At 41.3% G+C, this 13,425-nt stretch overlaps 2 protein-coding genes across 2 annotated transcripts in view; both read left to right on the top strand.

Annotated features, from left to right (window-relative positions):
* The window catches only part of CPOX (coproporphyrinogen oxidase), a 9,469-nt gene extending 7,349 nt beyond the window's left edge, over window positions 1-2,120 (top strand). The window contains exons 6-7 of the mRNA XM_018568827.1: window positions 458-562; window positions 1,967-2,120. Coding sequence (XP_018424329.1) covers window positions 458-562; window positions 1,967-2,054 — 193 coding nt within the window. The 3' untranslated portion in view covers window positions 2,055-2,120. The remainder of the gene's footprint in view (window positions 1-457; window positions 563-1,966) is intronic.
* Window positions 2,121-11,579: 9,459 nt separating this feature from the next.
* The window catches only part of GABRR3 (gamma-aminobutyric acid type A receptor rho3 subunit), a 26,488-nt gene continuing 24,642 nt past the window's right edge, over window positions 11,580-13,425 (top strand). Inside the window, exon 1 of the mRNA XM_018568829.1 lies at window positions 11,580-11,637. Coding sequence (XP_018424331.1) covers window positions 11,612-11,637 — 26 coding nt within the window. The 5' untranslated portion in view covers window positions 11,580-11,611. The remainder of the gene's footprint in view (window positions 11,638-13,425) is intronic.

Genomic DNA, 13,425 nt, shown 5'->3' with positions numbered 1-13,425 from the left:
AGATTTTTTTCTGAGCACATTATAAAATGTGAGAGAATCATACATTTTCATTGCCATCTAAGTTGATGTGAGTTCTAACCCTCCCTCACTGAATACTAAATAAAGACCAAAGATTATTGCTGAAATTGTGCCCTGAGACCAGCAGCTCCCTGTAAAGGAAGTTGTTAATATTTAACAGTCCCTCTGCCTGTTCTGTTGAACTCTGCTCCACTAAAGAGAGAAACTTGCTGAAAGATCTTTAGTATCCAGTACACAGTTCAGTGTGTTGAATGCCTGGTCTTCCACTGACCCTGATGAGAGAGAGAGAGTACAATCCATCAAACGTAGATCGTTCAGCTCTGCAGAGTTTGGGTGCACAATTACCTGTTTTTAATTTGTAGGGAGCTGCTAATTTCTGTTTCATAAAAATAAAAAGTGTCCTTTTTAATGTCTTTGGTTATCATGTTATTAACCTTAGGTATGTGGAGTTCAATCTCGTCTATGACAGAGGTACAAAGTTTGGCCTTGCAACTCCCGGTTCCAGGATAGAGAGTATTCTGATGTCTCTGCCATTGACTGCCAGGTAAGGATTTTGTAATGTATTACTTCTGTTAACCACTTCAAGACCAGGTGTTTAGACCCCCTTCCTGACCAGGCCATTTTTCAGTATTCAAGCCTTACTGTACTTTGACGTTTATTCCGTCATGCAGCGCTGTACTGAAATGAATTTTATACCATTTTTTGGGGACAGATAGGGCGTTATTTCGGTGGTATTTAATCACCACTGGGGTTTTTATTTTTTACTATAATTAGGAAAAATTACAGAAAATTTGGGGAAAAAAAAGTTTTTGGAAAAAAATGTTTTTTTTAACATTATGTTAGGAAACATTTATTATTACCCAGTTTTTTGGTAAAATATAAAAGATCGGGTCACGTCGGGTAAATTCATCAAACACAACTCTGACTCTTTACCAGCCTTTCTTAGTTAAGGTAGCCCTATCAGTGCAACCACGCAGCTATTAGATGACAACTAAAGGCTCCTGTATGACAGTGTAATCTAGTACCAAATCCATTTACCATGAGATGCACAAAGCTTATAAATACACAAAAACCTGCTTTACTTTTCCTCATTGAGCCAAATCTTTTCATTTGTGTTTCACAAGCCCCCGCTCCTAGACACTGCAGCTCACATTGGGAGGGTTTTAGCAACAGGCAGCACTGCCAATCCAGAAAGAAGTGGCCAAAACTAGGTGTGGCCAGGTAATGGACAAGCTACAGGCTTGGGAACCAGCAGTGACTATACTGATAGCCTCGCCCCCGTGCAACATCTACTCCTCCCACTTTATTGCAAGCAGACTTAACCTACATGAGAGGAGCAACCCTGCTCTGAATCCAGGAGCAGTGTAGCATTGTTGCCATTCGATCACAGGAAGCTGCATTAGGTGGACTTCACTGACAGAATTGACAGGTACTTACATGGAGTGTAAGAGAAAACTGTACGTGTAGGTGCACCTTAAGGGCCTGTTCACATGAGTTTCAGGTCCGGATCTGCAGACGCGGTGCTACTGATGCAGTGCGTTTTGGCCACGTTTTTGATGCGTTCCAGCTGGAGTGCGGCTGTTAGTATGTTAGCTGCAGTGCAGTGCGTTTTGGACGCGTTTGCGTTTCCTGACCGTACAAAATGTGCCATGCAGTATTTTTCTGTCGTAAGCTGAACGGACTGCGCACGTGAGAACTGTAGCCCATAAAACACATAGGGATACACTGGGATGCATTTTGAGTGCAGGAGCGTGCGGATCAGGTCAGCACACAAAACAGAGGTCGTGTGAACAGGCCCTAAGTGCTGCAACACATATTTGTAATGGGCAACCATAGTTCTACTTTTAATATAGATTCTAATGAGTTACTAATGTGACTTCAGTACAGTGAAGCGTGGTTCCATAATGTGGTTTTCATGCAATAACTTGAATTGTTTGTTTTTCCTCAGATGGGAGTACAATCATGTCCCACCTCCAGAGTCACGGGAAGCTGAGATTCTTAATGTTCTGCGAGATCCCAAGGACTGGGTGCATTGATTTCATCAAAGTTTTAGTTCATCTCCTTCTCCACTTTTCCACTTGTGCCTTGAAAATGAACTTCTGACAAATTATCTAATGCAGTTTGAATATAAATGAACTGTTTACCTGCCACAGGATTTATAGTTCTCTATGGCCAGTATTGGGATTTTACAGTAAAACATTTTTTTTTCTTTCTCTTTAGCAAGCAATACAAAAAACTAAATGTCCTTTTTACATGCAATCAAGTCCCAGAAAGTTTATAGGAGGCGGAGGACTCTTATTGGAGGAGGTCCCTGCCGGTGTGACGTGGAGGACTATTATTGGATGTCCAGTGGCGGAGTCCTCTCAAGGTCTAGATGAAGAGGAGTCTGTGATGTAAGCGTTAGTACGCAGTTATTGACCAGCCAGCACAGCACTGGTCCACAGCACCTAGAAACTGTGTGGGTGAGGGACTCCGATGGTGCAACAAGGGGAGTAAAAAAGAAAAAGTGCGGTTTGGAGGGGGTAATGAGCTTTACCTGTATATTTAGCAGTTTGACTGGAGTTCCACCTTAATGTTCTATTGTTTTGCTGCTGAATGAATCCTGCTGGCCTTATCCATACAATTTCTAGAAGCCTCACAGTTCTGATTGTGGGATGCTTCATCCAAGCACCTGACATGTGTTTGTATGACAATACAATTGGTTATATTCTAGTTGGAGTTCACGTCATTGGTTATAAAGTAAAGTGTTGTAAGTTTAGACCCGAAAACAAATGCATAAAATAAAATCATGCTGTATCCATAAATGTAATTATGATCTTTTTTGTTTTGTATTGTTGTACATGGCGATAACCTAGCAGCGGGTCTCTTTCCAATTGGTCACACTATCGTTGAACTTTTTTTTCACACACAAATGAAGCAAACCATCGCAGTGACCTGTGTGGTATTGTCCACAAAACATTGTGCTGCAGCTTCCTTTATTTTGTACAGATTCTGTCATCGGTATTTTTTTTTCTACAGTCAGAAAAAAAATGCAAAGCCAAGATGAGGATAGAAAGCCTGTCCGGTCCGCTGGTTGTTTTTCCTTTTATGTTTAGTTTATTGTGGATTCTGAAATTCCATATGCTTATATTTCTGTAAAAGTTGATATGCTGTTATAACTATTGCTGCTTGTCTGTGATTTACAGCATGCACTGAAGGTGTCATTATATCTGGGAGAAATCTGAGCAGTTTGTAAACATCTGTAATATTTGACCTTGTACTTGAATTGTGCCTTTCCATGCCCAGTGTGAATGAAGATCATGTTCTCTGTAATGCTTGTTTTTATTTTGAACTCTTATTATGCAAGGGACACCTCTGGAGGTGTATCAGTTCCCTGTGAATTACTATTTTACTTGAATTCATATTTTATTTGTAATTCATAGGTTGATTTCCAGCTTGAAATGTGAAGATATAATGGATGTTTTATACCTTTTTTGTATTCACAATTACACATAATGTAGAGGTACAGTGTTATAAATAAATCATTATTTTCCTTACAAACTAAACTGTCTACTTTTCCTTTTTGATATTTGTTATATATTTAATTATTAATTTTTTCAAACAATAATCAAAATGTATCACATTTTACATAACTGACAGACACACAAAAACAAAACATTGCTTTAATCCCATCTAACCGCTATATTGTACTTGGTATCCATAGACCAAATTGTATATGCACATGGCCAATCTCTCCAGTTACACCCCTAGTGGGGTGTGAATAAATAATAATTATCATTTACCTTTCCTGGAGACTAACATTTCGTTCATTTTTAGAAGGCATCAATTGTATGAAGTCATTACGGATAGATATGCTTCTGAGTTCTTATGTATAAACCATCTCCGCCATATTTCACAAAAGATTGAATGTTTATTTTGACTGCTAAAAAACATTTCTTCCATAGAACATATATTATTTATTTTGATGAACCATTCTTTTATTGAGGCAGATTCTATGCGTTTCCAGTATAGTGGGATTAAAGGAGAACTATGGGGTTAGGGCTTTTCCCCATAGTTCTCCTAAGGGTAAAGGGAGGACACAAACTAGCGTCCTCCCGTCACCCTATGCTCAGTATACCGTGAGCTGCTGCTCGCAGTATACTGAGACGCCACAGCTGAAGCGGATCCCGACAATTATGCCGGGATCCGCCCAGCTGCGTGAGTGACAGCTGGCTCTGCCTATCTAGAGGCAGAGCCAGCTGTACCTGCCCCATCCGTTCCGCCAGTCAGCGTTGGAGGATCGGAGGGGGGAATCCAGCCCCTCCCCTGTCACGGCAGAAGGCCGTGACAGGATCGAGAAGTGAGCGAACGCCGGTATGTGTTTGCTCACTTCCCGATCTACTCAGCCGACCTGTGACAGTCTCATTGTCACAGGTCGGCTAGAACTATGAGGTGAGTGAAAAGCACTCACCTCATAGTTCTCCTTTTAACCATTTTGCAGAGTTCAACAGATGAGGCGTAATAGATTTTTTTTTTTTATAGCTTATTAATGACCACCTCATTTTTATGAAATAGCATTGCCCAGGGGTCCAAACTCATGGGTATCCCCCGTATCTGTTTCCTTTTGATATTGACCACATCCACATACGTGTCACACATGAGAGATTGGTTTTAAAGTGTACTATTATGTGCATATTAAAGATATTAATCAATGCGCTGCAGTCTGACAAAAAAACTCCTTGTATTTATTTATTACGGCTATTTTATATAGCAATAATGATTTACACAGCCCTCTACATACTGCACATTCACATCAGTCCCTGCTCTCAAGGAAATGTATCTTCAGTTTACCTCCAGATATGTTCAGTAAATGTTATCAAAGCTAAGCGGCCTGCGTCTGGAATCACATATTCTGAGCTCCATACCACAAAAAGCCATTTTTAATCTCTCGGAGAAAAAAAAAAAAAAATCTGCTAGTGCAAAAATAGCTCTTTTGTACTGCTGCAGGGGATTGTTGGGTGATTGTAATAGATTAGTCCCATGAGATTAATCTTGCGAAGTATCCTTGAATGGCTAAAATTGCCCAAGAATCTCCTAAATGAGAAATTGTTAAGCTATTAACCCTTTTGTGACCATAGGTTATTAAAGCTTAGATGTGAAAAATCGTGTAGCGTTAGTATGTCAGTTAACATGAGAATAACTCCCAAGACTCATTTTCCCACCTCGATAAATGACTTTTTTTTAAAAACATTTTTATAGGCCTCGTATTTTGTAGAATTTCTTTTTTGTTTTTTTTGTAAATAAATACCTTACTTGGATGTCTTTTATTATAGGCTAACAAATGGGCAAGAATGTGTGTAAAATAAAAACATCTCACGCATGTATAACACTTCTGAACCAGAGCAGTTTTTAAATTTTTGCTATGAGCCTAACTATTCAGTGATGAATTTGTCATCACTAAAGACAACAAAGTATTACCGTTTTTTTAGAGGCAAACAAGGTTATTTTGGCAATTAATGTCTTGCAAAAAATCTTTTATTCTATGCAATCCATAGAAAAAAAGTGTAACACAAAAACAAATAGTGGTACTGTAGATAAAAGTATACTTTTTTTATTGTAGTTTGACCAATTTATAACATTGAAATTACGAGTCAGTTTTAAGTTATTTACAAATGAAGAAAGGGCATTTTTGGAAAAAAAGTTGCAAATTTTTTTTTAAAATGCAACGCTAAGAAAAAAAAATTGGATATAAATGTATACTGTTTATTTTATTATTATTAAAGCAAGTGTTAACAATCAAAGCAACAAATACAAAAAATAGCAAAAAATTAACAAATAATATTTATGTTTTCTATAACTTTTAACTGACATCGTGCAGATTAAAGGCAGCCAGCCAGCCCTTTGATCTGCATATTAAACATAATGCAATGATCATGCTACATTGTATTTATCAATTTAAGCTTCTAAACTGTGTTCCGATCCCTGTTCAGACGCTCCATTTAACCAAGCAGTGACTGCTCCTGTGATAAAGAGCAAGTCTCAATTGTCAAAAAAGTGCAGCGTGAAGGACCAGGCTTACAATGTAGACCCCATGCCATTTGATTAAAGAAGAACTTCTGTCAGAAACAACATTAACCCCTGAAGCGGGGCTACCCCTGCACTGCAAGGGTCAACTGCTCATTTTGGTCTGGGGTATAAAATAAGCCACTCGCCTCCTTTTCTCTGGTGACAATGTCCCTTGGCAACCTCACGTCCAATACACTGTATTGGACGGGATGAGTCGTGGGTTCTTAGAGCACCAGAGTGAGGGTAAGAGAGGCTGCAGGGACCGGTCTAGCAGCCAGGTGGGTCCTGGGTTCAGGTGAGTATATCATTTATTTTACACCCCAGAGCGAAATTAGTAGTTGACCTTTGCAGTGTGGGAGGAGCCCCATTGTAAGGGTTAATGTTGTTCTTTAATTTTTCTGGCCATATGTTGCCCTCCCAGAGCTTGTTAAACACTGTATAGAAAATACAATAGGGGGAACTTACCAAAACTGGAGCAGACCAAATCTGGTGCAGCTGTGCATGGCAACCAATCAGCATCTCTTTCATTTTCAAATCTCAACAGAACGGAGAAGCTGATTGGTTGCCATGCACAGCTGCTCCAGAATTTGTCTGCTCCAGTTTTGATAAGTTCCGCTCACTGCACAGAAGGAAATACCATGGCAGAGGACAAAAGTACGGACGTTTTTCTCGAGGCAGCACACCACTATGCACTGTAGTGTGCTGCATGGAACCATGTTACGTCAAAGCATTGGAGTTCTAATGAAAAAGAATGGCACTGCAATTTACGAAATGCACATAAAGCGTGTTTCTGTAACATGCTCATTACAGCAATGCAAACCATGTCAGCGATAGCAGTATTCAGGGGTGTATCTACCTAAACTAGGCATTTGCCTAGGGCAGCACTTTCCAGGGGGGCGGCAGAAAACGCTGCCCCAAACCAATGAGGTGGACAAGGCCGGACTTGCCTTTGGGCATACTGGGCACTTGCTCAGTGGGCCGAAGCTGGGTGGCACAGAATCGGGCAGCAACGGCTGCCTAGTGAGGCAAACTAGGCATCCGCAAGGCCCTAAGAGTGGCTGCCTAATTAGAGAGCTACCCGGTAGAGGGGAGGGCCTAGTGAGATGTGGTCCAGCTGGCTTTGTACAGGAGGTGGAGGATAAGCAGCGGGTGGCTTGGGGCTGGCCATAGCATGTGATCTGATGGCGGGATGTTCCAGAAGCAGGCTGGGGACTGCAATGTAGCCTGTTGGTACTGATGGCACTTCGAGCTGCAGGTAAGGGGAGCAGCACATGCATGCAGGGAAAGGGACACTGCACAGCCCTCCTGAGACCCGACAGAGCCCACCATAGACCCCACACAGCTCTCCTGAGACCCCATGTGCGCTGTATCCAGTGACTGACAGGTTGTGCAAAATGTCCTAAACAGGATGGGGTGGGGCACGTTTATATTGAGGGAGTTTAGTCTTGCCTAGGGGAGCACAACATCAAAATACACCACTAGCAGTATTACACCACTAGCAGCTACCCTCACACATCCCTTTAAATTCTCTAAACCTGAATAACATGTTTGATAGAAGTTCAGACTTCACTGACTGATTGCTTGTTCTAGGTCAGTGCCAGGATCAGAATGACACCACTAAAGTAAGTCAGCATTGCAACGATGTCTGCCTTATTACCTCTAAAGTAAATCACTCCACTTTGTAAATCCCCATTGTGTATAGACCACACTTGAGCGCCCCCTTTTGGTGGTAGTGTGCCTGGCTCCTCAGTCTTCTGGAAGGCGCAGTGACACACCATAACTAAACTGTCTATGCATTGCACTTCTCTCTTCCTTTCTAAATAATCCATTTTGCTTGGTTTGGGCTGGTTGTGATATAAGCAACCACAAAACCTGATTCTGTGTAATGTATCTGTTGCTGATCGTTATGTAAAAGCTTTTCTTGATAAATACGACCACTAACATGCCAGGACGTGTATGAAGTGACATGATTGCAGTCACATCATTCCTGTGCCTCTGTCATGGTAACATCTTGATTTTAGAATAGGGATTTCTGAGATCATCTGTTGTTGTTGCTGCTGCAGGAGATTAAGTGTAATCTTGGTTTTCCGGACTGCACAAGCCCCTGGCATGTAAAACTTCAGTATTCGCTATGTTAGGTCTGTACTTCATACAGCAGCAGGGGGACAGACATTGGTATATGCAGAGCAATAAGAAAAGCTGGAGGTTCAAGGGATACTCCATAGCAAAAAAACTGCAATCAAAGCACAAAATGATCAATGTGGATATGTTTTCCCTGTATCATGTGTTTGATTGCTCCTGATCTCCTGGTTTAGATGCCAACTGGCCATTATATATATATATATAGGGAATTCATCAGAAGTGGAGCAGCTGTGCATGGCAATCAGCTTCTTTCTTTCAATTTCAAAGCCTAACTAAACAAACTGAAGAGAGAAGCTGATTGGTTATTATGGGCAACCGCTTCAGATTCTGTCTGCTCCAGTTTAATACATTACCACAAATATGTTTCCATCCACACCATTCATAAGGTACCCTGATTGCACACTTGAATTGCTGCACTTTACAGTTATTTGCATTTTGCTGAAACTGTAATCTTGTTTGTTCATTTTAATAAAATAAGTCCTTATTTAAGGTGTCAGAGCAGCGGTGTCCCTAGCCTTTTCGGCACCTGAGGTGGGGGGATTAGGGTGCTGGTGGTGCATGCTAAGGGGGGGTTCTGCATCATCCGCCCAGCTCCAGCTCTGGCCAGCGTCCCATCCAGTTCCTGACAACTAAAGATGTCACTGGTTGCAATGGGCTGGGTGGGAAGATGTATACGGCCCGGCTGTAAGCAACCTGTGACACTCTGGCTGGAAAGGGGGCAGCAGGCACGCTAAAAAATATTGTGCAGCAGAGTGGCCATTTCAGGTGTGACTCTCAATGGAGGCTTCTGATTAGCAGGCAAATAGGTGCACGATCACACACCCCTTTCTTGCTCCATACTACTGGAACATTATACATTATTCATGCAAATAAGGGATTCACGTAATTAAACTCTGGAGGGGGGCTACTAATTTGTATTGAAATTATAGTCCATCACGGGAGTGAGCTTGGAGCTTTCAATTCAGATGAAAAAAAGGGTCTTTTCTAGATTTGTATTCTTTTTTGAAGTCTTAGCATCTAAAGTGAAACTAAAGTCAAAACATTTCTATACTATTTCAAATGCTGATTAAATCACTTACAATGGATGCTGCTTCTTAATGTTTAAAATGTTATCTTCCTGCAGAATCAGCTGTTCCCCTGAGCTCTGGTCCTGATATCCGGTTTTAGGGTGGCTCCTTTCCCTTGGAGGGTCCTCTGGAGCCACCCTTGTGTGTGCTAGTAAGCTGTGTGTGTCTCCACAAACACACAGGCCAGAGGCGTAACTAGAACCTTCAGGGGCCCAGTGCAAGAAACCATGAGGGGCCCCCCAACCCCACGGCACTGCATGGTTAACAGGTGTTCTGTCGAGAACGCTGACCCAGTATCTGTGTTTATGTACAGACGGGATTAACGAGGAAACCGGCATTTATTTACAAAGTAATTGTTTGTAATGGTTAATTGTGACCGTTAATGATATGATGGGTGGCAGGAAATGATGGACAGAATATTATCGGTCACAATTAACGATTTAAACGAAATACTTTGTGAATAAATCCCGGTTTCCCTCGATAATATTGGTCTGTGTGTAAGCGCAGATGCTGAGGTCGGCAAATTTGACTAGGTCACCGTTCTCGACAGAACACCGGTATCTCTTGAAAGAGAGAAGCTGATTGGTTGCCGTGCACAGCTGCTCCAGATTTTTTTCTGCTCCAGTTTTAATAAATTACCTTCAATGTGTCTAATGTAAAGCTGAAAGAAAAGCATATTTTTGCCTTTTTTTTTTTACATGTTTTAGCTGTTAAAATAAATACAAAGTTGAACAATTCTTGGAGAGCAATACTTTGGAAATGCAACATCATATACTGATATGTCTTTTGAGCTGTAGATGGCGCTGTAGTGCAATGTTACTCTCTATGTGCATGCTTATCTATGATACACAGGAAGCTGCTATATTTTTCTATCTATATGTTTTCCTCACAATGCTGTATTCAGATGTAATATTCTTCTAAGCAAGTAAAACTTTATTCAGCATTCCTCAAGATCTCAATGTTTCATATAAACACATAACCAACAATTTATGGGCCCAGACACTAAACAGAACACTGCAAGTCAACAAAAGCCGTTGCAAGCACCCCATTTGAAATGTGTCATGGATCGAAGTCTAGCCTAAGGCCACATCAGAGTGTTTGGATGTAAAGCTTATGCCTATATTCCCAACAAATACCACCAAAAGGAAGTCTTGGTTCTCCTCCCCCCTTCTTACCAAGCCGAGGAGTTCTGGACTTAATGCACAGAGGGGGCATTGGGGAACAAATATTCACCAATCTTCCTTCACTCAGTATTCTGATACAATTTTCATTTGGCGCGAGGGCCCACATCGTCACTCTGTAGCATTGACTGGGTGGCTTTACAGACACCAAGGTCACATCGAGTAAAAGTCAGCTGGACAATTTTAAAATTGCAACTGTGAGCTTGTTATAACCCTTTAATTGCCATGATGTGTAGGTTGTCAAAGGGGAAAAACACAACTAAAGTCACACAAAAAATCAAGAAAAGATTTTCTGTATTTTGTAATGTTTATTCTTGAAAACGAATCAAAAGTAATAAAAAAAAAAGACTATATGAGGAGATTTGTTGCCATGTGTTAATCCATTTAGCAATCTTTTAATGAGGCAATTTTTCTAAGACACTTAGGGAATCCAAGCTACGGCCAGAACCCCGTATAATGTATTTCATTAAATAACCGTTTGAAAAATGAGTCTCAAGATGCATAGCTTAGATTAAATCCCATGACCTCCACAAAATAAGACCAGATTTTGTAGTGTATTGAAGTTTTTTTTTTTTTAATGGCGTGTGCAGGATTAAAGAGATTAAATGCCGACATCACTCTTTTCCATGCTGGAGTGTGTATGAGAATGTACTGTGTGGGTGGTAAGCTTCATGTTGAGCTTATGTAGGGCTACAGAAGGAGGAAAAGTGGACCGAATAATGCCCCCCCCCGACCTGAAAATCAGTTTCCTTGGTTAGGTTACCTCACAGAAATTAGATATTCCTGATACGAAGACCAGATGATGTATCGCTGTGTATATTTAAGAGAAGAAAGCCTGGATATATACAGGTTGTATTAGACTGGATAAATCAGGATAATATTCAGCACTGGCTATGTGCTTGCTACATTCTCCCAGGAATGGTTCATGTCACAATGGCAGAGTGACACAACTACAAGGATAAAGAGATGAGTGTTCTCTGAGGAGCCAGGGGAAAAGAACACTGCTGTGCTTCCAGAGAAATGGTCCTCATTATTAAACTGCTTCTTCTAACTAGTCTCTGGCCAGGGGCTGTCCTCAACGGGTTCCATCCGCAGAAGGAACATCATCATCAACACCACCATCACCTACAGGAGAAAGAGGACATTCACCCAGTGCCCATGAGAGACAGCCGCAAGAATACTAGGTGAGAGGGCTGATCAAGGAAATATGAGTACTTTGTAGATGTCCTCTCAAAAACCACATAGCGGCGTTTACCCTATGTACTTTTACTTCACGTTTCAATTTGTTTTCATCTTCCTATTGTCTCTCTCTCCCCCTCTAGCTCTCCCTTCTTTCCCTTTCTCTCTCTCTCCCCCCTAGCTCTCCATTCTTTCCCTTTCTCTCTCTCTCCCTCTCTGGCTTTCCATTCTATCTCACTCTCTCTCTCTCTCCCCTCTATCTCTCTCTGTAGCTCTCCATTTTCTCTCTCTCTCTCTCTTCCCCTCTCTGTCTCCATTCTCCCTCCCACTCTGGCTCTCTGTTCTCTCTCTCTCTCCCCCTCTAACCCTCCATTGTCTCACTTTCTTCCCCTATAGCTCTCATTCTCTCTCCCCCCTCTAGCTATCCTCTCTCACACTGTAGCTCTCCATTTTCTCTCTCTCTCTTCCCCTCTAGCTCTCCATTCTTCCTCCCACTCTGGCTTTCTGTTCTCTCTCTTTCTCTCCCCCTCCAGCTCTCCATTCTCTTTCTCTCTAGCTCTCCATTCTCTCTCTCTCTCTCTCCCCCTCTAGCTCCATTGTCTCACTTTCTCCCCAATAACTCTCCATTCTCTCTCTCTCTCTCCCTTGATCTTGTGTCTCTTGTTTCATGTATCCATCCCCTGCACTTCCTATCTCTTCATCTTTTATGCTCCCTCTCACTCTCTTCATGTCTTATATTTTCTGTTCTTAATTTTTCACACTCTCCTTTCTTTCTCTCCCTTCTGTCTTTATTTGCTTTATGTTGTTTTCTCTGTATGTTCTCTCTCTCTCTCTCCTCTCTCCCTCTTCTTTTCACAAGACGTTTTTCTTGTTACACATTGCCCTATATCATAATTGTTTATGTTCTCTCTGACCATAAGGAGCTATGATTAAGGGTAATGTGTAACAAGAAAATCTGAGGGCATTTTAGGGTGATGATTTAATTTGTGCAAAACATATGCTTGTGAGTTATTCTCTCCAGACTACAATAATTAGATATGTCAGTCTGCAACCAAGCTGTAATTATGTACAATAGTGTGCAGCACAGTGACTCAGTGGTTAGCACTGCTGACTTGCAGCACAGGGGTCCTTGGTTTTAATCCGGGCCAGGACGCTATCTGCATTGAATTTGCATGGTCTCCCTGTGCTGGTTGGTTGATTGGTTGATTGCCCACCGTCTAAATGTTGTGTGTATGTGAGATAGGGAACTTAGATTTCCAGCTCCTTGAGGACAGGGACTAATGTGAATGTACAGTATGTAAAGCACTATGTTAATTGTTGGTGCTATATAATAAATAAATGCATAATGCAATGTAAATAAATGAATGCTTAAAGTAAATCTTTTTTTTTTATAATTTAGAAATGTGAAAATAGCCAACACATACAGGTATTACCAGGGGCGTCCTTTGATATCTTGCTGCCTAAGGCGGGGTGGGGGGTTTGCAGGTGGTGCTCTGATGCATGTTTTTGGTGTGGGGGAGGGGGTGTGCTGGACTAGTTGGCCTTGGTGCATGTTTGGTTCGTGGGGAGGGGGGTCAGTTTGTGGTGCACGACATCTCAATGAATAATTGGAACAATTTTCCCGTTAGATACTTTTAAACCTAAAGCACAATATTTCTGAAGGTACATATAACCAGGTTAGAGGAATTATTCAGACAAATATATAAGCACTTTTTAGCTCACTTATGTTTCCTTTCAAAAATGTTAAAGCCGGTTTTTCATTCAGCCATTGTAAGTTAAGGCAAGATGATAAA

The sequence above is a fragment of the Nanorana parkeri genome, unplaced genomic scaffold, assembly GCF_000935625.1.
Source record: "Nanorana parkeri isolate BGI_ZX_2015 unplaced genomic scaffold, ASM93562v1 scaffold1250, whole genome shotgun sequence".
NCBI classification, from domain to species: Eukaryota; Metazoa; Chordata; class Amphibia; order Anura; family Dicroglossidae; genus Nanorana; species Nanorana parkeri.
Note: the sequence above shows the minus strand (reverse complement) of the source record. Positions and strands in the feature narration are given on the sequence as shown.